Genomic DNA, 25,779 nt, shown 5'->3' with positions numbered 1-25,779 from the left:
ATAACATTCCTTTCTTTTAGTAATACAACTTCATGAAAAGCACTTTTTTATAAAATTATCATCTTTCCACTCAAAACACTTTTTTGATGCCACTTTTTCTGACATAGGCTAAATCTCTTACCAAAACACTAAGCTTAGGGGAGGTTAGAGTAATTTTAGAAATCTTAGGGGAGGCCAGTGAGACTGTTAGAAATCACATGGTTGGTTTCCGAAACTATCCCTAAAAACAATCAAAAAAACATTGGACGACCTAGGGTTTGAAGGGCGAGCCTAAGTACTTTGGATACTTTTATTTTGGATAAAAATCAATCAGAACAGATAGAAGACAATCTACTTGCCCTTTGCCTAAATATCAATTGAATGGCGATTCTTGAACTTGAAACTTCGGTTGTTATTTAGATGGCAACACAAATTCTTGGTGTTCCTTCATGTCCACTGAATGAGCAAAAGTACAATATCAGCAAGTCACAGTGGAAGATGTCATAAAGCCTGTGTTTGAACATGAGCGAATAATTTTGGTAGATTGAATCCAAAATAATTTCATATCAAACACAGGGAATCCAAAAGCGTCCTTCTTCTAGATTTATGTTACCTATCGATGGGAATCAATCTACTTTCTGATCCTCCATTGAGTGTGCTTTTGAACACGAGCCAATAATTTTGGTGTTTCTTCCTCCATTTCTCATCCAAGCTGAAAATTGGATCTTGTTCGCTTGAAGCTATTTCATTTGCAGATTTGACCTTATGTTTTTGCGGTGATCTGTGCAAATGAAGGTGGCTTAAAGTCTTGTGCAGCGATGATCAGCTCACATGCGTACCAATTAATATTACAATGTCGTGAATTTCCACATTTTAGGGACTTGTAGTTAAGTAGCAGACGATTCCACATGAAGTTTTTCACTCAATAATAAATTTCAATTGCATTACTTTCAAATGGATATGCTCAACACTTTCAGTAACGATCCTAGTAGCTTTGATTTGTTTTGAAGTACATTTTTTTAGAGCAAGAGGGGGGGAAGTAAGAGATGGGGAAGGGAATGGGGCAGTTGGTTGCTAGTTTAACATTTAACAGGATTCGTGAACTTGAATGAGTGAACTATCAAGTTGAACATGAGCTGATCATGGGCAAGTATCATTTTGGTTGTGCTACGTCAATTTTTTGTGGAGGTAAACAGTAAACATTGTGACTTCTGCTTTTTTATCAGAACCTGCTGCTAATCAAAGCTATACTACAGGGACCAGTTACTCTCATTTTACACTATATTATTCTTAGTATCGTCAAAGGAAGATAATAAAATAGCCAACTATGCATACCAATCTGGAAAACACTGGATAACCTGTATTAGAAAATATATAAAACAGAAACAGACATGGCAATTGGCAACGAAGTGCTAGAAAATTCATCTAGGAGACCAAGAGTCCACTGATTATTTTCCTATTCGGTGTCCCATCACGGTCCTAGATTTCGCCAGACTTGTGACTAACTGCACCTTATACGTAGCACGATTTGCCCATCTGTTTCCTGTAGTCACTCAATAAAGGCCTTCCATGTAGGAGTTCATGATGAATTGCAGATGTTCCCAAATCCCAACACCTTTAGTCTTCCGAGTGCTAGGGGATTCTACCCTCCCCAGTGCTGTGTGATCTACGCTTTTCGGCCCTTAACATGAAGACTTGAAGACACATGACATATTAGCTGCATCAGAGAATAGAAATTAGCCAAAAAGAAACAATTGATAGAATTACAATTGTGCAGTTTTATTTATGGTTCACCTATCTATTTGACAGGCAAACACAAAATTGTGAAGTTATGCACGACAATTGCTATATTGGATAAACTATCTCTGCCTTGAACTTGGTAACATGAAGAAGTCGAACCAAATGAATGAGAAATCAACTAGACTACTTGATTATCACACTTTTTGTAAGCTGATGAATGTTCTTGCAGGTGTCATATTTTCCCGAGATTACTGCAACTCTTTTGCTTAACCTTACTGGACCACTTGATTATCTCAGTTACTAAAAGCTTTTCCTGTTTTGAGATTCCTCACTAACGAGAATCTAATTCTGCGGGATGACAAATGCATGCCAAAGTGCGGGATTCCCTGGCGAATCTTAATCTTTCATGTTGAATGCTTATCCCGAGTCTCCTTGGCAATTTTCGGTTAGGGCATAAACTTGATAAGATGCCCACTTTGACTTGAAAGTTGATATGGTCATTTCTAAATGTCTGCATAGTGAAACGATGCCTTTTGTAGTAAAAGAACCCTTCCCTCTCCTCCTGTCAATTACTAGTTGCAATTTTGAATCTATTATTATTTCTATGATCGCGTCTGCCGTTTAGGCCTCCAAAGCAAAGACCCACACGCATTCAGTGCTTCGGTAATGGGAGAGGGACAGTATACCAAATAACAATGGTCAATGTAGAGGTGTCAAAATGGGTGATTTGCGAGTAATCGGTATAAGTGAATCAATTCATTTATATCCATTTAAATAGATTGGTATAAATGTGTAAATAAAAAAATGAATTGGGTAACCCAATTATCCATTTATAACCTATTTATTTTAACTTTTTATAAACTCGTTTAAATTCATTTTTGCAAACTAAATTATCAATTGATACCACCTTTTGCACGCATCATTAGTTTTAAATATTTATTTATAATGTTCAATAAGCCTAATTATCAATTTTTTTCCATCTGTACTCTATATCGTAAAATTACATATTATTTAATAATTGAACAATAAGAATATAAATATTTGAAGTAAGTACTATAAAAGTTAACATAAAAACTTAATCCAAAAATTTTGAACCCCTAGCATTTTTTCGTATGTAAATTTAAATTTTCATTTTGAAAAGGTAGGAAAAGAGGCTAAAATTTGTCATAAATTGGTAATGCTAAAAAATGAACAATTTAACAAACTAAGAAAAAATAAAATGATAAGATAAAACCAACAAATAATAATAATAATGAAACAAAAGTATTTAATATCATGACAAAATGAAGAATTTGAAAAAAAAAGGTGGGGGAAGAGAGGAGACTTGGAGGAAAACAATTCTAAATGGGTTAATTGGGTTTGATGGGTTACCCAATAAGCTAAAAAATGAACAATTTAACAAACTAAGATAAAATAAAATGATAAGATAAAACCAACAAATAATAATAATAATGAACGACACATGTGTAAATTTTAAATTTTAAATTTGAATTCTGATTAATTATAATGGATTTAATGATGATAGCGTATATACTTATATAGAAAATTAATTCTTATAATTTACCATGCACTTTGTACAACTTTGTAAAAAAGATGTTATATTCAAGTACAAATTTTACAATTTGAATTTTGATATTGTTGGTAAATTATTGGTCTTCCATTAATGGTTACTGACAAAAAATCTCCTTAAGGTTTGGTCAAAGTTGCAGTTTATCCCTCAACATTTATTTCTTCTCATTTTACCCCTTATTTTATTCCAAACCATGAAGTTGACCATTTAAATATTTGAATGGATAGAAATGCCTTTTTACGTAGTTTATAAGGAAAGACCCCCATAAGATTATTTGGATGTTCAAATTAAAATATCTTATTTTTACCATTAAATATTTTTTTAATTTGTTGGATAAAATAAATTGAAATGTTAATATTCTTTTTTTGGCCTAGAATCGTCTTGTATGTGATTCCTTTAAGTGAGTAGTTATAAGTATTTATTTTATATATTTTTAATGTATTTTATTACTTGATTTTGGATATGTTTTAATCATTATAAGAACTAAAAAAATTAGGTTTCTAGTTGAATTTTGTATTTTGTATTTAATTCGTATGTTTTAATGACTCAATCATCAATTGGAGTGAAACAAAAAAAAATTAGATAATTCTTGATAATTTGAAATAGTTTCCAAATAAAAATAAAGTGTACAAGTGAAGAATTACAATGCACACAAAGAAAAGAGCCAAATAAGAATCCGGCACTGGTTCCGTAGTGGAGCCTCACTAATCCATGGCAGGCAACTTTTCAAGAGAAGAACGGAGGATCAACCTAGCTCAGCACGGTACAGCCGAATCGTCGTCAGAAAGTGCGGTTCAACTTGTACAATTTGCTCCATAATTTCTTTTAGCTGAAGAATTGAAGCTCTAAAATGCTCTTTTAGGACCAATTTTCTCTCCACATAAACACATCTAAGCAAGAATCAAGAGAACATGGGGAGCGAAAGAATAACACTACTAAATGTAGAACTCAATTAGTTTCTCAGTCTTTAGTTTAGGCTAGTGTAGAATAATTTAAGTTTAGTTAGTTCATCCTCTCTTGTGTATTAACTAAATAAGGATGAAGTTGGAGGATGAAAAAGCCAATGAAGGAGCTCATGTGACAAAGATTTTTTCCCTTCCTAACTCTTTATATTTTGTAATTGATTCCAAGTTTAGTTATTATATAAGTTTGGATTTTGTATTCATTATGTATTTCTATATTTATGTCTGGAGTTATGGATGAATTTTCTATAATTAGTTATAATATTTTACTTGATTATTTGATACTATTATTTTGAATAAGTTATTTAACATTTTTATTTTTATGATCATGATTAATTAGCTATTAATAGTTGTAATTTCAAGATGTTAAGTTTGCAATAAAAATTGAAATTTAACATTAGTTCAAGAAAGTGATAAATCTACCGAATATACTCACGAAATAAGAGATGTACCTTTATGATCTTAATAGTTTGTTCCATGTAATTTTATATAATTTAATAAACTTTAACTAGTTATACTTGTACACGTATGGACCAAGTTATACTTGTACATTCAATTAGTGTGCACAAAAAAAACTTGCGCATGTAACGTAAAATCGCATCAGGAAAATATTATTTGAACTCCACTTTTTATTAATTGCACTCCCATTATTTGTTTTGTTATAAAATCTAGCAAATAAAAATTATATAATAAAAATGATATTGGGAGTGTGATTAACAAAAAGTGGAATGCAACAACATTTCCCAAATACTAATTGTACCTACCTTTGGTCCTGTCTGAAAGCTTTTGGATAGCTGAAATAGTTCCAAATGCAATTATCATTAGTGTTCATGTAGCGTTGGCTCTTTCCCGCAATGGTTGTGCCGTTTGATTTCATTTTCATTCCATTGTTAGCAAATTAAATCAATGTCCAAATGGATTAACTCTTGCTTAGGGCAACAAACAAATTGTGCCGCTCACGAGCTGCTCGAGTTCGGTCTAGTCGAGTTCGAGGTCAAAAATACTCAATTCGTTAACTCGCAAGTCGACTCAATTATATTTTTTTAATATTAAAATTATATATATATCCCTAATTTTTTATTATTTGTTAAGAATAATTATTATTTTATTCATTTTTAAAAATAAAATAATTATTTTTTTTAATCTCAATCTCGTACCATTGAGAGCTCGTCGAATTCGAGTTTCATAAAACTAAATTGAGACTCTACTCGATCAGGTCAAAGTTCGACTCGATTCGACTTATTTACACCCCTACTCTTGCTTTAGGCACCGTTTGTTTTGAGGGAATGGGGAGAAAAGGAAAGAAAGAAAATGGAGGGATAAGATTTTTTTATGTTCGGGTTGGTTTTTGGGAAGGGAAAGGAAAGGATTGGGAGGGAAAGAGAGGGATAAAATTTAGTTATTTTTTTATCATCTTGCTTTCTGTCTAAAAATGGGTCGAAACTGAGGGAAATGACACCAAAATTAATGAAAATTTTTGAAATTTTCTTAAAAACTTATTATGTATTTATAAATTAGACTTTTAAATTGTAGATAAAAACATAACTAACGTGCGATAATTTCTTATCCTTTCCTTTCGTAATCCAAACGAGATGATGGATTCAACTTTCTACTACTCTCCTTTTTTTTTTCTTTTTCACTAGAGTCCTCTCATTTACCTTCCTTCAATCCAAACGGTGTCTTAATGTTTCTAGAATTACTTGCGTTGGTATGCTATGACGCATAAAACCTAAAATAAATACCTTCCATTAGCTTATTCTTCAAAGTGATTTGTTTGGGATGTAGTTGACATAGCATTTGGAACTCACGAGTATGTGTGAGACATTGGAAATTTTCCCAAAATGAGGCAAAGCTAACAAGTGTTTGCATGTTCTCCATCTGGATTGTGGGAATCTAAGGAGAAAGAAAAGAAAGAAATTTGAGGGATTAATTTTTTTTGGTTTGGAATGATTTTTGAGGAGGGGAAGGGATAAAAGTTATTTTGTTGAATTATGGCTCTGCTTGGATTTGATTATATTTTAAAAACTGAGTTTTCAAATAAAATATCACAGTAATACACAAATAAAAATAACTCCAAAAACACCAATCCACATGAAAACGACTCAAAAATAAAAATAAAATAAAATAAAATGAAAATAAAAAAATAATTTTACTACTTTTTTTTCTTCCACCACACAATACCACCCATCACCGCCATCCCCTCGCTCCTCTTCTCTTCTCTCTTTTTTCTCTCTCTTTCTCTCCCTCCCTCTTTCTCCCTCTTTCTCCCTTTCCCTCCTCTCACATCTCGTCCCCTCCCCTCCCCATCCTTCCCTTCCCCTATGTCAAAAACCCCCTCCCCTCCCCCTCCACTTTCAATTGCAACAAACTTCTGATCAAACTAGTCACAACTAGAGGCAACCAGATTCAAATCTGGTTGCAATTGGTCAGAAACTGGTCACAGCCCTTTGGTCATGATTGGTCATGGAAGGGAAGAAGGAGGAGGAAGGTGCTGACAGGAGAGGATAGATAGGGGAGAGGAGGAGGAAAGAAGGGAAGAAGAGAAGAAAGATGGAGAGAAAGGAGAGACAAGGAAGGAGGGGATGGTGGCGGTGGTAGCGTGGGTGGTGGTTGATAGTGGTTGTGAGTGGTGTAAATTTTTAAAATTATCTAAAAAGTTTTATATTCTAAAAATACCCCCAACATACATCCCAAAAACACTTCCATTAACATCCTAATACATTTACAGTAAAAGTTGTTCAAATACAATGTTACAGTAAAATTTTTGAAAAATAGCTAATCCATATTTCCCTCCAAAAGTAGATAGAAACAAAAAGAAAGGGTGCCAAATCTAATAAATAATTTTAATTTTTTAAAAATTAAAATTTTTTCCCATCCTTTTTGGTTAACTAACACTTCATCTTTTCCTCCTTAACCCAAACAAAATTTCAACATTTCTTTTATTTTCTTTCCATATGTAATCCAAATAGAATGGATGGAAATTACTTTTCTCAGCTCTCCTTTCCTTTCATTTTTTTTTTTTTTTGCTATCCTTTCCTTTCCTTTCCCTTCCTTTCCTTCAATCCAAACAATAGGGAATTGATTTATTCCCTGGATGAAAAATCTAATATAAATTAATCTAATCTAATCTAACAACTAGCCGAATCTAATTTAATAATATTGTCAAGGTGTGAATAAGTTGTTACTCTGGTGTTTCATCATTTTTGCATTTTATCGCTAACTAAGAGTCTACAACTTACACATAGCTTACATATATGTGTTTATGATTGGACAATGATGTAAAATATTGCACGCCCCCTGATGAGATACAAGAAGAAACCAAAGAAAATAAAATTAGAAGAAAAATAAAATTTTCATGTCATTATTAACCAATGAGGAAAAATGATGGTATAAATCCTATCAAAGAGTACCCTGCAATTAATATTAAAGAATATTGCAAGGTACTCTTTGAATTATTATTAGGGTAATGTTATTTGCACTTTCCATATGTTATTTGCGCTCTCAGTATTTTATTTTTATTTTGATAAGACCATATTACCCCCTCCCTAATTTCATCTCCTTGTCTATGAGTTAATTTTACTAGATTTTCTCTTACATTCTAAAGCCAATTAATTATTCCATTACACATTAAAATGACTAATTTAAAATTGTCACTAATATGTATTATGTATTTTTCTACAAAACTTCACAAAATTATATGCTGCCAAAGATCAATCTAACAATGTAATATGAACAGACTCCAAACTTCAAATCAAAAAAATAAATATAAAAAAAAATCCCTTGCGTCCAAGATGACCAGAAATTGAGTGTAACTACAATATCTCATAAATAGAACACTAATACTTCAAAAAGTCTACTAAGAATAACTCATATAGCCATCATAGAGGGAGTGAAACTTTCTAATATATTTCAACTAAAACATAACAGCATCTAGTATCCAAATGATGCAATGGAACCTCAATTGTGCTCATCAAAAATCTGCAAAATTGAAATTGAAATAAGAATATGAAAAATATTTAAAAAAACAATTACAAAGATTTAGAAAAGGAGAAGCAAAAGTTAAATTTTTTTAACCTTTTGAACACATACGACAATTGTGTCCAACTTTCTTGCATATGAACACAAGATAGGATAGGAAAAGAAATTAGGGTAGGAGTAACATGGTTTCATCAAGATAAAAATGAGTTAGTGAGAGTGTAAATAATATAAGAGGAGTGTAAATAACATTATCCTTACTATTAAAGAATTAATATCAAAGAGTACCCTGCAATATAAAGAATATTGCAACTAATATTAAAAATTTTAGGGTACTCAATGAATTATGTTAAGTAAATGAATGCAATAGGAGCAAATATAGTAGTAATTGGCACTTGCCGGGCCCCATGACTTTTTTTATTTTTTATTTTTTTGGTTATGGTTCGAACCAAACCGGAATTAGAACTGCGACTCAACCCGGTTGGAATTCTGCGTCACGAACCGACCACCTCCAGACCCGCCAAACCACCCATTTGCAGGATTTGGGCAAAGTTACACGTCAAAGCAGAAGCAGGGTTTTTACTTGTTGGCTTAGGATTGATGAGTTGAGTATTTGAACGAAGGTTCTCTGCTGGATTGGAATTGACGAAATACTTCTCAGGGATATATATGTTTCTTGAGGTGAGCCTTCCGAAATCATTTTCATCTTGTTGGTATTTTCTTAACTATGTTCAATTTTGTATGCTATTGTAGAATATTGGCTTATGCAAGAAATTGCTCAATTGATGCCGTTTCAAGTTTAATACGAGCCCATAAACAAGAACTGCATTTTCTTCAAACCCACCAGCCATTTTCATCATCTTCCATCGTAAAAACTTCAGAAAAGCGGTCAACAGTAGTTTCTTACTTGATTAACTCTTGTGGGCTGTCTCCAGAAAGAGCCATTTCGGCCTCAAAATATGTTAACTTCAAAGCCCCAGAAAATGCAGACTCAGTAGTTGCATTTTTCAAGAAGCACCATTTTACTGATGTTCAAATCTCAACTCTTATTTATGGCCGCCCACAAATTCTCTCAGCCAACCCTGACAAGACCATTTTGCCCAAGTTGGAATTTTTGCAATCTGTTGGGTTCTCAAGCTTTGACATTCCCAAGTTGGTATGTGCATCGCCGAGAATACTTCATAGAAGCTTGAGAAATCGTCTAATCCCAGTTTATAATTTCCTCAAAAACCTGCTCCATTCCAGTGAAGATGTTGTGGTTGCTGTTAAGCAATACCCAGAGGTTCTACAGCTTGACATAGAGAATACTGTGGCACCTAATATTCAGATTCTGCGAGACATTGGTGTGGGCAAATCTCATATTCTGTTTTGTTTAAAATGTGCACCGCGTGTATTAGGCAGTAGTCCTGACAGATTCAAGGAAATTGTAGAGAGAGTTAAGAAAATGGGTTTTAATCCTCAAAGACAAAGCTTTGTTCAGGGAGTTAATGTGATAGGGAGAACAGCTTCTTCAACTTGGAAACGCAAAGTTGAGGTCTATAAGAAATGTGGTTGGACTGAGGAAGAGGTGCTGGTAGCTTTCAGGAAGTTTCCGCGTTGTATGTTGGCATCAGAAAGTAAGATCTTAGGAGCAATGGACTTTTTGGTACGAGAAATGGGATTCAATCCTTCAATTTTTGCAAATAGACCACATCTCATTTCTGTCAGCTTGAGGAAGACACTTATTCCCAGGTGTTCAGTTGTTCAAGTTCTGCTCTCAAAAGGTTTGGTAGACAAGAACTTTAGCCTGCAACTGTTGCTGGAATGCCCAGAAAATCAATTTCTTAAGAGGTTTATCATACCCCACAAAGAGGGAGCTCCTGAGCTGTTGAACTTATATCAGGAAAAACTGAAAATTCCAAATTGACTGGCGTAAAGCGTGCAAGTAGACTGGGCAAGAGAGGTAACATGATTAATCATCTTTAGTCATTGGTTGATTCTTAAACTTGTCATGCTGACTGTACGTGTGACCTCTTTCAACAGTTTCTAGTCACACGTGGTCAATTTCATCTATTTGCTTTTTTGCAACTGATCCAAATTTTGAGGTGTTTTTGATGTCTGCTATGATCCATTATAGGTTCTTCTTGATAGTTCATTTCACCCCTTATGCGTATGAACAAGATATCTCGGCTTCTGTTTTTTATCGTCATATATTAGTCTTTGGCTTTCTGGTTTGCTTAGAAGGGATTGTAGTAATATGTCAAATAAGCAAACTGAAGACTTGGATATTTTGCAGCTGTCTTGAATCTGTCCTGTCTCTCCTATGTTGTGCCAAGCAGATGCTTCTATTAAAACAGTTTTCTTATATACGTATGATCACGCAAAATAGGAATTTCTGATTCATTGATCAAACATCAATATTTATATTAGCAGAAATATCTCTTTTCAGCTTCTAAAAGGATATCATTTGCTCTGTTGAGAAAGTTAAGACGATTATTGCCCGAATATTTGGTTAGTCCTGCATCACTTATTTCTGGAACCATGAGAAGGACCTACATTTTTGTATGAAGAGCATACCAAAATAGTTGTGAGGAGCTTATGATATGATGCATATACAAGTAAAAAGAGTGGAAAAATCTTGCATAATGAAAATGAAATACCAGTACAGCAGAAATCAGTTAAATGCAGATGGAACCCAAGCCCATAGTTAATGCACAAACTTATCCTCACGAAGAATGCTGTAATGAAATCTTTTTTAGAGTACATCTCTTCTTGTTCCACTGTCCTTTGTGACCATAATTGGTAAAGTTCTAATTTTCCTGTTTATGATGCAAAAAACACTTAATAGTACACATACCGAGCCTGTGGTTGATAAAAGAGGATGGCAGTAATTGTTTGCTTTCTGTTTTTGGATCTGTTTGCTATAATTTAAGACTAATATACTGCATGACAGTATGAGACGCTTTTAGGATTTAAGTCTTTTTGAGGTATTGATTGAACAATGAAAACTGACTTGAAAAAGTAAACAAGAATGTCAAAATAATACGTGAACTATATATTTATTTGTGCTAGCTGCGCAAAATCATTCTAAACCATTATAGGAAGTAAATATAGGGAATAATTATCAGCTAGAGCTGATGTTTGGTAGAACCTATATTTTATTTTTTTTTTAACTATTAAAAATCTAAATTCTAAATGCAAGAGCAAACTAGAATATCACACAAAATTGATTGTCCAAAATCACATAGATTCAGAATCTATAATTGGGTAAATAATCAAACAGAACAGACTAGCACCCTGATACTAACACTGTAAGTGCTATAAAGGCACTAGGTAAGAGATTCGTTATAAAACAAACCACACTCTTATCGGCTATGCCGACAAGAAGGGGTCACAGAAGCAGGGTTTTAGTTCTTCTGTGAACAAAGGTTGTTGAGAACTCAGACGAATGTTCTATTTTGGATGGAGATTCAGGTCAGAATTTTTCTTGAATTTTATCTTTGGTGAATACAACATCTTTTGTTAGCTATGTTTGGTTTTTTGTGCAATAAAGCATTGAATTAAGCAAGAAACTGCTCTGCTCGCAAGATTAATCACTGCTGCAATTTTTTGAAATCCACTGGTCATTTTCATCATCATGTTTAAAGAATACTCCGAATAACCCCTCAATGGTAGCTTCTTACTTGATAAAGTCATGTGGGCTCTCGCCAGAAAGAGTCCTTTTCACCTCAAAGCATCTCAAATTTGGAATTCTCAAAGATGCAGATGCAATACTTGCATTTTTAAAGAATCATGAAATTAGTGATGCTGAGATCTCAAACCCTGTAAGGACATACCGAGAAATTCTCTTAACCAACCCTGCAATTACTTTTTACCCCAGTTTGCATCTATGGGATTCTCAAGCTTTGACAATTTCAAGTTGGCCTGTAGATAGCTGACACTACCACATAGTAGTTTGTAACAATGTATCCTACCAGCTCATAACATCCTTAAGAATTTGGTTCATTCCGATGAATATTCTATTAGCAATTAAGCAATGCCCTGAGGTTTTAGGATAAATTTGAACATTATTCTGGCACGAAACATTTGGATGATAGTGGTGTGATTGAATATTATGTCCCAAGAGATTCAAAAAAAATTGTGGAGAGAATCAAGAGAATAGGTTTTAATCCTCAAAAGAGAACATTTCTTGAGGGAGTTTATTTGATGGCATCACCAGCAACAAGAACATGGAAACACAAGATGGAGCGGTTGGTCTGAGGAAGAAGGGCTGGCAGCTTTAATGACTTATCCACTTGAAATCAGAAATGAAGATCAAAGCAGTTATGGATCTTCTGGTGCAAAAGATGGGATTTGATCCTTCCGTTTCAGTGAAAAAGCTGCAGATTATTTCTTTTAGCTTGAAGAAGAGAATTATCCCAAGGTGTTTAGTGAGGTTCTTTTAGCAAAGATGCTGGAACTTCTGGAAAAATTGTTCCTTGAAGATTTTTGCTGCGCTGCCATAAGGAGGAAGCTTCTGAACTCTTTCAAGCTGTATCAGGAAAAACTGAAAGTTTCAAAGTGACTAGCATAGATAGAACAACTAAAACGTGTGAATAAGCTGAAATCCATCTTCAGATCTTCATTGATTACTGGTTTCTATAATCTTGGGATGTCCATTATATATCTTCATTTGGCTGCTTCAAACTGTCTTCGACACTTTCATCTTCTGCTCTTTTCTTGCGTCCACGTTCTCTGGACTATATCCTCAACTAGTGTGTATTCTGCAAATTTACTGGCAGATAAATTTAGTGATCATTGTACCCCTTTACTTTGGTATCTGGTACTAGTTTGGGTAAAGAAGTATGTTCCTACGCATTTTATATTTTATTGTCGGCCTCTAATTAAAAATGACTAAATGCTATGAAAATGAAGACGAAGAAGAAGATGAAGAAGAAGACTAAACACTAAAGATAGATTTAAGTTCTACGGAGATTAATTGTGTTGTGCTTCTTGTTAAACGGCAAATGGAAGCTTAGATCATTTGCTATGGTGCTGTTGTTTTATTGCAATGACTTGAGGACTGGCTTAGCATGCATGCCTTAGTCGGTTAGTCCTAGGAAAGCCACTGCACTGCAGGGGGGGATGCGTAAATGCACTTGACAGGTCATCACTGTTTGCAGGAATCAATTGTTGGATTTTTTTTCAAAGGGTAGCATTTGCAGCCATGGCTCATGTATCTCGTCTGTCAGAAATCAGATGGTTAGTTCTCTTAGTGCTGGCACAGGTTACAAATGCGTATCAAGAAAACGTAGTCAAATAAGGAAAAATGAATTTGGAATCATTCCTGTTGCGGAATCAAGTCGGCTATGCTATCTTCATACTAAAGAAACCTCTTGATTGCATATGTCCCATGGTTCTAAAATCTAGATCGTGTGAGTTGGTAGTTTTGAATACTTTGTAACAGCTTCTCATTCTCCTAGAGCACGATGACACGGGAAGAGGGTAGACAAGTTTCTCTTAATCCAACTTTGCTTTAGTCCTTTCTCGGTTCATTAACGTCCTCTGGTTTAGGACGGAAGTTAGTGCAAACAACTTCCAATAATTCTGTTGTGAGAATTTAATCTTCTACCACTTAATCAAGAGCTATCTTTGTGCTAAAAACGTGTCTTCTTTTTTCCCACTTCTTGTAAAACGAATGTATCGAACTGCAGATTCTTGGCTCATTTTACCGAGTTGGGCTCATCGGTTGACCTACATTCATTAAATCCAATTATAAAAAGATTTTGTCTTTGAAAGTACAAAATATGATCGTGCAAACCAGACTCGATGTAGAAAACAGCACAAAACCGGATAATGTAATAAGAGAAAAGTATATATGATACAATTAACAACTAGTCAAAACTCCTGCCAATCTCCCTAATAAATTTTTAAAAAATAAAATAAAATCGATTAGCTCATTGGATTGCCTCGCAGATCAAGATTAATTAGCAGTTTTCAGCTCTTCTAACCAAAAGATTGACCATTGATGAAGGAGAAGAAAAGAAGTCAAGCATTTCACTCCCCTCGGTCACATCTCACTGCCTGTCTTCTCATAACATCCTTGTTTCGGCGGAAGCAGTTCCATGCCTACACCAATCCAAAACTCAAATCCAAGGCCTGCAAAATCAGCGTATGTTGCCAATTTCTTACCATCCTGGGGCAAAATTCATCTAGGAGACAATAAGTGCCTGCATATATTAAAGCTCAATTTCATTCAATGAAAACCAACTGCTCAGTACTATTTTGACTAGTTAGAACATTTAAAAAATTCTCCGACAGACTTGTACGTAACAGAATTAATAAATCAACAGAAAAGAAGGCAACCTGAATCTTAACAACATAGTGTAATCTAACCTTGTGCTGCTTCCTGCATGTATATGTAATATATGTAACATCCATAGGACAAGCAAACTTAAGAACCAAAATATAATATTATTTAGGAGGCCCTTCGTTGCAGAGAGTAAATTTCTTCCTTTTTTCAGCAGCTGGACAAAAAATTTTCAACATGGTAAATCTAAAACACATCTCTAAGCCATTCTCTGGGGCAATTATCCACATTTCCTCTCTCTTGGCATGTCAAAACCAGCTTAAACATCAGCGGGTTTCCTTTTTCAATACATATCCTGATAAAAGTTTATTGAGATATGCACTTCTCTACTAAGACGAACATAACACTAGTAAAACAATTGTCTGAAACACATCACATCTAGTATACAATGTCTAAGAAGGTTCTTTAGTGAAATTTTGGTAAAACAGTACAGGAACAACAAGCTGAAATGGAAACTCATCACAAGATTCATTCCTCTAAAGAAATCACGTACAACTAACTATTTTATCATTAAGGAAATGGAAACCACGTTAAAGCATCAGAAAGGTTGAAAGAAAGGTCAAAGGCCCAAGAGCTAAGCTATCCATTTGAAATTTGACAGGGCGAGGATACATGGATATACATATAACTGATAAAGTTCAAGAGATACCCAAGAGGTACTGCTGCAAATTCACAAAAACAAGCGTAGAGAAAGGTTGAATTGTACTATTGACCACAGTAATATTTTCTTTCCCACTTCATATATTGCTTATATCACACAACACAGTTCCAGCTTATAAGGAAAAGTACAATCTTTTCCTCCTATCTGGAGTTAACATCTTCTAAATATCTGGGTGAAAGTTTGGGTTGGAACTATGACACCTTTCCATGTCATGAAGGAAAGGAAAATTTGCAGCAGAAAAGCAAATTTGAACCTGTCTTGCTTTGTCCCAGTTTACAAAGACAAATACCCCTATCTGGATTTTACATCTTCTAAATTTTTAGGTAGAAGTTGGAAGCATTGGAACTATGGCACTTTTCCAAGTCAAGAAAGAAAGGAAAATTTGCAGCAAAAAGCAAATTTGACGTAACTGTCGTTTTTATATTCACTACTTTAAAAGACAAAAAATAGAAACTGACAGCAAACAGGTTAAATCTATCATGTCAAGAAATGAATGAAGAATTACAAGAAGTTGACTGCAAGCAGCACGATATACGGGTCAAAAGAAAAATAAATAATTCAATAAACAATAGTCTCATTACCTCCTTAATAAAAACTGCCTAAGCTACATCCTGCACGCTGGACTTCTTTTTACTTTTTGTTTTCGAGGGGATTTTCCCATATGCCATAAGCCTTGAGTGAGACAATTTCAGTTCAGCTTGACGATGCCTTCTCTTACTACGACGTGACAGTTTGCTTGTATCACCATTGGATTCTGCAGGCCATGGTTTCTCACTCTCAGCAGAACTCACCGCAGAATTTACGTTTCTACTGTCACTCAACAACTTATGATTTTTTGGTACAGTTGATACATTTGCTTTAACTTCCTTGATCCTCTGCCTCTGCTGATATGCCTTAATTCGAGGAACCTTCCATTCCTTTTCACGGTATGGAGCCAGCTTCTTAATAGGAACGTACTGATTCAGCTCCTTATTATCCATTACAAGAATTTCCTCCGGATTAAGTCCATATCTATTAGGAGGAACCTCTCTATAATGGAATTTAGTCTTCAAATCACCTATTGTGTCTTCATAGTCCAACTTATAATACTCCTCCAAAAACTCATCTCTCAATGCCTTTTCCACCTCAGAGGCATGACGCTTCCGTTTTTTCTTCCGCTTTCCATCTTCAGGCCTTACATCTTCTTCATCACTTTGCTCATGATTGTCTCCACTTTCTGTCTTGAGCTGTAAAATTCTTTCCCTGGTAGATAAGAAGCCATTGCAGGCATTTCTTATATCATCCCAACCTTCGGGAAGTCCAAGCAACTCATCTTCTTTGGCAAAATCTGGCTTTTCAAACTCATTATTATCTTCACCATGATCACTTCCAAACTCAGGGTCAACATCATCTGCTTTATAATAGCCATCATCAAATGCTTCTTTCATCTTTTTATCATACTCATCCGGATTAAATTCCTCCTCCAAGTCATCCTCATCCAACAACCAAGCCCCATCGTCCCCAATACCAGCAGCCTTCCTTAACTTCCTAAGCTTCTCCATCATCTCCTTCTTCTTCACATTCTTCAGGTGCTTCAACTCCTCTCTCCTCTCAAACTCTGCCTGTGCCATCCTCTCCTCCTTCCTCAATCTTTGCACCTTCCTTGCATTCGTCTTTTTTCTCACTGACCCCTCCACTACTCTCGAATGACCCATCACCCTATCCCCTGCATTTTCCTCGAACCTAAAATTATAATCCCTCTCATAGTCCTCTTGCCTCTCAATCTCCTCTTCATCCGCTGAAACACCCAACCCCTCCTCATCACCCACCCCCTTCTTATGATCACCATTCCCAACCCACATCCTATTCCTAAAATAATCCTTCAAAAACATCATATCCTCGTCCAACTTCTCATCCCCACCAAAATACTCGTCCAACTTCTCTCCAAACCCAACATCCTCCTCACTCTCCTCGTCTTCACCATCCCTTTTCCTCTTCTCAATCAAAAACTCTTCTCCATCATCCCCCTCCTCAGCCTCTGCGTCCTCCACTGCCTGCAAAAACGCCTTCCTCAGCTCCTCTTGCTCCTCCGCATAGCTCTTGACCACCTTCTTATCCACATTATCCTTTTCCTCATCATCATCATCATCAAACTCCGGCCCCTCCTCAATCAACTGCTTCGACGCCACATCTTTCAAATACATTGGCTTCTTTTTCTCCTTCCTTTTACCATCTTTTTTCAACTTATTTCCCTTTTCTTCACTTCCACTATTTCCATTTCCATCATTATCATTATCATCATCTTCCTCATTTTCAGAATCCAATTCAGATTGAAATAATTTAGCTTCTTTATCTTTCAAAATAGGGTCTTTATTTCTAACTCGAATTAAAGCATCAAAAAATTCTAAATCTTTTTTCTTACTCAGGTTAGCATTCTCCTCCTCCTCCTCTTGTTCAGATGAAGACTCTTCGGAATCTGACTCCGAATCAATGACCCCTTTCTTCTTGAGCTCCTCGAGTCGCTGCAAATCCTCCCGCTTCTTATTATGCTCATAACGCCGGGCGAACTCCTGGTTGATTTCGATTCTGTTTAGCTTCTCATCGTCCTCGCTGGAGCTGTCGCTGTCGAATAATTTCAACCCCATTTGTTCCCTCGGAATATTAGGGGTTTGATTTCTGAATGTCAGCTGCTGGTGCTTATGAATTAGGGTTTTGGGAAATCAATACTAGTACTAGTATAAAAAAGGGGAGTTGGCTTATGAGCAGTCATGGTGCCCATAGGGGACCATAGGGGACCATGACTAGGTGGCTAAATTTGAAATTTCCCCTTAACATTGTATAGATTGAGTTGGGCTTGTGATACGTTACTTTTGTTGCCTTATTACATGGAAGCAATTGGAGGCTTACCCATTTATTTTAACTTTTTGTAAATTCATTTTTACAAACTAAGTTATCAATTTATACTACTCTTTGCATTCATTATTAGTTTTAAATATTTACTTATAATGTTCAATAAGCCTGATTATCAATTTTTTTCATCTGTACTCTATGTCGCAAAATTACATACTATTTGATAATTGAACAATAAGTATATAAAAATTTGAACTAAGTACTATAAAAGTTAAGATAAAAATTTAATTCAAAAATTTTGAACTCCTAGCATTTTTTTCATGTGTAAATTTAAAATTTCATTTTGAAAATGTAGGAAAATAGGTTAAAACTTGTCATAAATTGGTAATGCTAAAAAATGAGCAAGTTAACAAACTAAGAGAAAATAAAATGATAAGATAAAATCAACAAATAATAATAATAATAATGAAACAAAAGTAGTTACTATCATGAGAAAATGAAGAATCTGAAAAAAAAAAAAAAAGAGGTGGAGGAAGAGAGGAGGCTTGGGATAAGACAATTCTAAATGATTTAATTGGATTTGACAAGTTATCCGATAAAATTAAATGGGTATTATTGGGTAACTCATTTTATACTCATATGCAAAAACTTAAGATACCCATATCCATCTATTCATAGTCGGTTATGGGTAAATTTAGTTAAATAGGTTTGTTTGTCATCTATAGTTTTGCAATAGTTGTTGACATTAGTTTTCTACCATGCAACCACCTATTTTTATTAATGTAAATAGTGCTTTTGTCTACAGCTCTTTGTATAAACTTTCTATCCTGTAATGACCAGTTTTTTGTAATGTACAGATTGCTACAAAATAATGTACCTACGTATCCAGTACTACAACTCTTTCATCATCAAATTCGCACACACCCACTCTTAACTCCACACACACAACTAACAACTTCACAAAAAACTAGGCACCTTTATGCATTGCATGAGACACAAATAAACTAGTAGAAAACAAAAGACGGACTTGTCGAACTATTGGAGTCGGGTCATTGTATCTAGGAGACGAGGGAAGTCACGGAGAGTGTTTGGATATCTTATTTTTTCAAATAATATTTTGCCTATATTATAAACATATTTTTCAATCCATCTTTTTATATTTTTAATTATTTTTTTATTTTATATACATTATATCACAAAAAGTGATACAGTAATCATTTCAAATAATAATCTATCCAAACATTTTCCGTGTCAAGGACAACAATTCTAGAAGCGATTATTGATGCTGTTTAGAACTCAAGAATCACGTCTACTAAAATATACAACCAAATTTTGACTTGCGAGTCTTCATTTGAAATTTTGGATTCATATTCGAATTCGATCTTCAATCTTATACACGAACTTAAAATTTTTGCTCGATTTCGATTTAATATAGTATTCGATAGGTTCGAACTCGAATCGAAAGCTCAAAAAATTTTATTTTTATATTAATTTATTAATAATACATGTATAATCCTTATATAACAAAATAATAAATCTATATATTTGTATAAAACATAAATATATATATTTAAAATATTTTAAAAAATTATTTGACCCTTATCAATTCTAAACAAGCCAAATATGCATAAATTATAGGTCGATTCAAAACTTTAGTCAAATTTTAATTCTTGTTCGAGTTTGAATTCGAGCTCGTCAAAAATCGAATTTATATTGAGCTCTTAACAAATCAAGCCCTAACTACTTATTAAAGATTCGATTTGTTTATGTCCCTATAATCCCCATCTCCCCCAAATCTATTTCCTATTTGCTTTTAAAGGTTAGCTCCTTAATTACTTGATGTACCACACCATAGGACTATCTATTTAAAATTTGTTTAGAACTGATTCTTCTAGGAGCATTAACCTTTAAAAAATGTTTTAAGAATAATTGTGAAATAAATACAATTTCCTCTCTTTCTTGGAGTTAGATATCAGGTGCTTCATGCCCAGAACCACCTCAAGACCGCGAAAATAGTATAAACTTGTCATCATCTCGAAATGCCAAAGTGCCCATGCATGTGAAGCAGGTAAAGCTCGACAGAGTTATGAGCCATTCCGAGTTCGAACTTGGAATAACTTATCAAAAAGTACAATCATTAGGTGTATTACTTGCCTCAACAGCAACTAGGAGCTATCTTATACCGTAACTCTTTTATCATATCCGAGCAGTTCTTCATTGGCCCAATTTTAAGGTCTAAAACTCAGCACAAACAGAAGCAGAAACTCTACGTTTCGTGATCTTAAAGTAGTTCATCACAAGAAAATTGCTGCTCATGAATGGACTCAAACAACAAAAAAACTTGAGCAACAGAAATCCAATGTCAAATTGGTAACTTAAAAGCCAAGAATGCAGCGTCTTTCCACAGTTCCAACAGGCACAAGATACAAAAATATCCAGAAAACTTGGGCACCATGACGCTGAGTCCAAAATTTAGCTCTCCTACTTCCAAATCAATTTTCCTTTCCATGCAAAAACGGGATTTAAAAGCACATTGACGCAGCCTAAGAAATAGAAAAACCAACACTCGGTAACAAGAATGCTTCGTCTGAGAATGATAGAAGCAAACATGCATGCTCAAACTACAAGAGCACTAGCCCAAGTTCTGACGGTTGCAGCACACGTCTTATTCGGTAGTTGTACAGATAGTAATGCAGTTTCCCGTCACCTGGGCCAAATTTCAGTTCCTTCAAGAAAGTCTCATTATGCATGACATCCAAAGCATTGAAAACATCAAAATCTTTCCGCTTAGCCACAATGAGAGCATCGTTCATCAGCTGGGTTAACGGAGTCTTTGTAGACACATTGTAATAAGAATAAGCAGCCTTTAGTGCAGTGTAATTCTGGCTACCTAATATAGAAGAGGGAAGAGTGTAAAAGCTGCAGAAGTCAGTGATCTCGTGAGTCTCTGGGCTTTCAACCAGGAAACTATCCACAACATTCTCCTTTGGAAGAAGCCAGTGCTCTACATCGTTTTCATCAAAGTCTGGCGAAACAACAAATTGCCTCAAGTAATTTCGAAGTAAACGAGTAACTGCAGGAACATCATGAGGCTCCATCTTCCTGAAACCAGGTGTGGCTGTTTGATCCGGCAACTTGTACAACTTTATAGTGCGGCTCATTGTCATCCTTGCACCAAGCCTAGAAAATCCTACATCAATAAGCTTCTTTGGGTTCAAAGATCTATGCCAATATTGGCAAATTGTTATGGGCGTAGGAATAACCACACCGGCAGTATAGGCTGCCTGCCAGATATTCTCCAAGTGAACCCTCCTTGTTACTTCTTTGATCATTACAGGAGCAAGCCTTTTCGACCTAAGTTTCTTATGGACGCAAAGAAAATTGATTTCTGCCATGTTTACAATAGTTTCACGAACCCGGATCCTTGCAGGAACCCCAGTTATAAAAGCGACCATCCTTTTTGAACTCTTCGCTCTCACTCCAATGTGCCAGCTCCTGAAATAACCTGGAGGGCGAAGTGCCCATTGAAGAAACTCTTTTGAGTAGTTGAACCTGAACATGTTCTCATCATCCTCAACATAGTTAGAAGTTAAGAGATTATACACCTCATTACACATCTCTTCAGAGTCCATATCGCAGGTAATCCACTCATATTGACTTGGAAGATTATAAGGCTCTTGTTTGACCTCAGACAGGGGAGTTGGAGCCTCAATTGGGCCTTCAGGAAGGTTTGTATCCCCAAGATCTTTGAGTTGCCCCACCGGTTGCGTTTCCCAAAACTTATGCCTCTTTGCAAGGGAAAGGGATTCTTGGACTTTTCGTGCCAGGGAATCCATTGATATCTCTGACTCATTCTTAGGAGTTATATTTGCATCAGAAGTAGGTTTAGGGTTCTCAGTTGGCTTATCATTGTCATCCATTTCAACGAACTTCAATGAGGTTCTGAAAAGGAAATGTAGTTTAAAAAAAAAAATCAAACACACTCAAACTTTAAAAAACAAGTGAATTCATCCAGTGTTAATGGTTAATAGCACCCTCATAACAATTTAAATTTTGGTCATTGTTTTCTTCCATGTTACCTGGACTTGGAATTCACCCCAAGCGCACCCGTGTCGACACGATATGACAGGGGCACATGTACGGAATCCGTACCTGATATGGTCAAAAATTTTTGGATACATTGACTGTTGCGAGATTTGTGAGATCCGATGTTGATGGCAGAGGAGGAGGAGAGATGGACAAGAAGTCTCGTGAGATGGGAAGAGAGTGGAAGAGGAAGAATGGTTGCTCTGCGGAGGAGAAAGAAAGGAGAAAGCTGCTATAAATTTGAAAAGAAAAATACTCATGAAACCTGCTGTATTTTCACTTCATCTGTACAGGCTGCTGATTCTCTCTCACTGAAGGAAGATACGGAATTGTGGTAATGATGGTGTTTAAGAGTAAAAGTGGCTCTGTTAATTTGAGAAGAGATGTTCTGTTTTGATTCGTTTGAACCCACTGTAAATGAGGTGATGACAGCTCTAAATGAGGGATGAGGAAGATAGGGTTTCACAATGATAGTTATTTTGCAACTAAAACGCTGTATTTTGACTTTACTATCCTTTTGAACAAGTGACTTAATTTTTTTACAATTTTACCCTTTTTAATATAAATTCAGCCCCTCACACTTAAAAAATTTTACCCTTCTCTAACCAAGCTTATGGTTCTTTTCAAACTAGTTGCACACTTCATTGAAATTTTTATTAAAATACGCTTTATATATCATTGTACATAAATTTTAGAATGATTTATTTCTAAAGATCTTATCCATCTACAAGTTTAAGAAGCGCACCCCTGCACCCATACCTAAAATTGGTCACATATCCCTGGATCCTATAATTTTTAAATATGCGAATCCGACACTTCAACATGCACCAGTATCTGACACCAATACCCAAGTCCATATAACATAGATTTTCTCTTGAATAGATGTATATAATGCAGAGCCAAATTTTAGAAAAGGAAAGCAAGTCTTAATTTGTTCACAACCATATTGATTCATTAGCATGCTTAATAATGCATCCATCACCAAAATGTCTAACACAGAAATGAGTAATGACTATTCATATGAACTAGTCAACAGAAACCGCCTCTCCAGATTCCTTGTCCAGGCTACTCGCTCAATACTTCAAGGTATAATCATGTAATCCATGATTGCATTTGACAAGACGCATCCCTCTCTTTCCCTTTTATCTCTTCCTTTTCTCTTTGTTTGGGGTGGAGTGCTCTAGGCAGTAGGGCTCCTTTGAAAATAAGGCACTTAGGCATAAAATAATGCATTAGATGCAACATATAGTCATCAAACAAATTTTAGCTGATTAAGCTTTGCTAACCTATCATATGAACAACTAATTCTGTAAGTCTCAAAAAATAAGTAGTACCAGCTATTTGTCTAGAGCTGTACTAAAAAGGCTACCACGTAAGATTAACACCAACAAGATAGGCATCTTTCACCTTTATCTCCCTAGAAGGTAAATCACATACTGATACCACAAGCAAACTCTACTCCAACCAATTGTCAAGTTTATGGTCAATGGCAGAAAAGGAGAAGTATCTTAACCAGCAAACAGAACTGATTAAATATCAGAAATGTAATAGAGAGTATGCACTCCTATTTCTTATCATAGCAATTAAAGAATCTAGGCACAGTAAATTGCAAAGGCCTTATGGAGCTTAATGCAATGCTTAAAGTGGAGTGCTGGTCAGTTGAAACAAAGCGCAGAGTTGCTTATGCCGTAAATTATTTTCAACTAATGCCATAATGCACCAGTATGCTGTGAATTTGTAATTACATAGCCCTACATGAAAGCTTATATCTTCAAAGGAATAAAACACTACATCAAAGTACTTTCAACCCAAAAAAATCTTATTTATTTTATCATGCCTTCAATGACAATTCCACAATTTCTATAAAATCATACCCCTCACATACGGAATAACATTAAAAATGAGGACCAGCAAAAGTTTGACAAAGATCTTTCTTTTCATCATATCTTTAATAAAGCAACAACGAGAACATGAACCTTGTTATTGATATCTTAAAGCATTACACACAGCAAATCACAACCTCCATTGCAGTTATCATGATGTTCAGAAATTTTGAATCGAAAAGGCTCTTAAAAAGGAATTATATATATATAGTAAAATTTGAGATATCCAATATTGCAAAACTGGGAAGCACAAGAAAATAAACATAAAATAAAATTTTCACATTATTTCCTTTATTGAAAACCATTTGAACATCAACTTTTAGAGGTAAGAACTTCTGTATCTAAAAGAAATCTATTCAGGACATCTGGAAATCTAATGAAGTTTGTAGGTCTACTAAAATCAAGAATAGATGTACATAAATGTAGTCAATCCACAAATCGAAATATAATAACACCACATAAACACTTGGAGTAGGCAGCCATTAATACTTACATCTCATAAATGAATAACTGACGCTCTCATATCCCAAAATCACTTTACTACAAGAATGTTCCACATGATCTGCTAACCTTACACAAATTCCATGGTACAAAAGCACTTTCTACCAGCTCAGATTGTGAGCATCAATAGCATAACACACATTTCATAGCATAACTTCAACAAATCCAAGGAAATGTTAATCTTACTAATATATATGCTAAATCCCAGTCTTTAAGTTAGCAACTGACTTCATTCAAATAAGAGCTAAATGCCGCGACTGAATTGCAACTGAACAGTTTCTCAAAAAATCTTTGAACCATCTTTAGACTTTCAGCATTAGACCTCAAAATAAAGCAAATATAAATTCAATCCTAGTAAAGTATATGACATCTAAAATCATGAACAGCGAAATCTGGTAGAAATTGAATCCAATACCGGATTAAAGAACAAATTACCTCCAATTCAATATACAATTTAAAATTTGAGGAAATTAGGTGATTAAACAATTTATCTATCGCAAAATCAGAAATTTTACCTTCTCCCGAGCTTCAGCTGACAACTCCGCTCCCCAAATCACAATCGACTCTGAGATTTAAATCAAGAGAGGTTTTAAATGGAATTACGCAATTTCGGAGAAAGTGTTAACAGAAAATGCCACGACTTTTAATAATAGCTATGCTTAAGCCGGAAATTAGGCCTTAATTAGGGTAAGAGATAGAAGAAGGCAGGAATAAGGACAGTTAAAGACGGCGAATTTTGGCCAAGGGGCTTACCGGCGCCGGCGAGGTGATCGATCTCTATCCGAACCAAGTTGACGGCAATGACGAGGATCGAGAGTTTAGGGTTGTTCTTTATTTTATTTTATTACTCCCAACCGCTCAGTCTCACACTCTTTCTCCCAGCCCTCTTAGTTTGGATTTCTAGGTCAAAGGAGAGTCAAAAATATATCCAGCATTGACCCTTTTCTTTTCTTTTTTTTTTTGGATAGCAAAGTCAATAAAAAAAAAGGGATAATTTCAGAAACCTACCCTGAGGTTTCTAACGATTTCACTAAGCTCCCTCAAGGTTTTTAATATTACACTTACTTCCCTTGATGATAGAAAATGACTATAATAACCTTCATAATTTTTCGAAAGACAAGCCATTGATAAAAAAAAGAAAAGATAACAGAAAAATGAAAAAAGGAAAACAATTCTTCTTGCTAGGCTATATATTGTTGTCAAACTGTTTCAGTCATGGCCATTAAATTGTACCCTTCTATCACTCAAATATGCTAATCAAGGTA

General features: G+C 35.0%; 3 protein-coding genes and 1 long non-coding RNA gene across 5 annotated transcripts; 1 reads left to right on the top strand and 3 right to left on the bottom strand.

Moving 5' to 3' along the window:
- Positions 1-1,319: 1,319 nt before the first annotated feature.
- LOC140014944 (uncharacterized) lies at positions 1,320-1,958 on the bottom strand. The gene is made up of 2 exons (XR_011821699.1): positions 1,774-1,958; positions 1,320-1,696 (listed from the first exon to the last, which is right to left on the bottom strand). It is a non-coding gene; the product is annotated as an uncharacterized lncRNA (long non-coding RNA).
- A 6,689-nt stretch (positions 1,959-8,647) lies between these two features.
- On the top strand, positions 8,648-14,391 carry LOC113712278 (uncharacterized). 2 transcript variants are annotated; one of them, XM_027235619.2, is made up of 2 exons: positions 8,648-10,168; positions 13,368-14,391. In XM_027235619.2, the coding sequence occupies exon 1, from the start codon at positions 8,954-8,956 to the stop codon at positions 10,130-10,132; it is 1,179 nt and encodes a 392-aa protein (XP_027091420.1). In that variant the 5' UTR covers positions 8,648-8,953; the 3' UTR covers positions 10,133-10,168; positions 13,368-14,391. The 2 variants fall into 2 exon arrangements, with proteins under 2 accessions (XP_027091420.1, XP_027091419.1); XM_027235618.2 differs by lacking the exon at positions 13,368-14,391 and adding an exon at positions 12,425-13,074.
- Positions 14,017-18,033, bottom strand: LOC113712277 (protein kri1). Its single transcript, XM_027235617.2, has 2 exons — positions 15,797-18,033; positions 14,017-14,414 (listed from the first exon to the last, which is right to left on the bottom strand). Exon 1 carries the CDS (start codon positions 17,837-17,839, stop codon positions 15,815-15,817), a length of 2,025 nt encoding a protein of 674 aa, XP_027091418.2. The 5' UTR covers positions 17,840-18,033; the 3' UTR covers positions 14,017-14,414; positions 15,797-15,814.
- A 2,352-nt stretch (positions 18,034-20,385) lies between these two features.
- Positions 20,386-25,427, bottom strand: LOC113712499 (glycylpeptide N-tetradecanoyltransferase 1-like). The gene is made up of 3 exons (XM_027235960.2): positions 25,268-25,427; positions 25,030-25,079; positions 20,386-21,986 (listed from the first exon to the last, which is right to left on the bottom strand). Exon 3 carries the CDS (start codon positions 21,962-21,964, stop codon positions 20,666-20,668), a length of 1,299 nt encoding a protein of 432 aa, XP_027091761.1. The 5' UTR covers positions 21,965-21,986; positions 25,030-25,079; positions 25,268-25,427; the 3' UTR covers positions 20,386-20,665.
- Between the last annotated feature and the right edge of the window lie 352 nt (positions 25,428-25,779).

This window comes from Coffea arabica, chromosome 10e, assembly GCF_036785885.1.
Source record: "Coffea arabica cultivar ET-39 chromosome 10e, Coffea Arabica ET-39 HiFi, whole genome shotgun sequence".
Classification (NCBI taxonomy): domain Eukaryota; kingdom Viridiplantae; phylum Streptophyta; class Magnoliopsida; order Gentianales; family Rubiaceae; genus Coffea; species Coffea arabica.
This window is presented reverse-complemented; position numbering and strand designations above follow the sequence as displayed.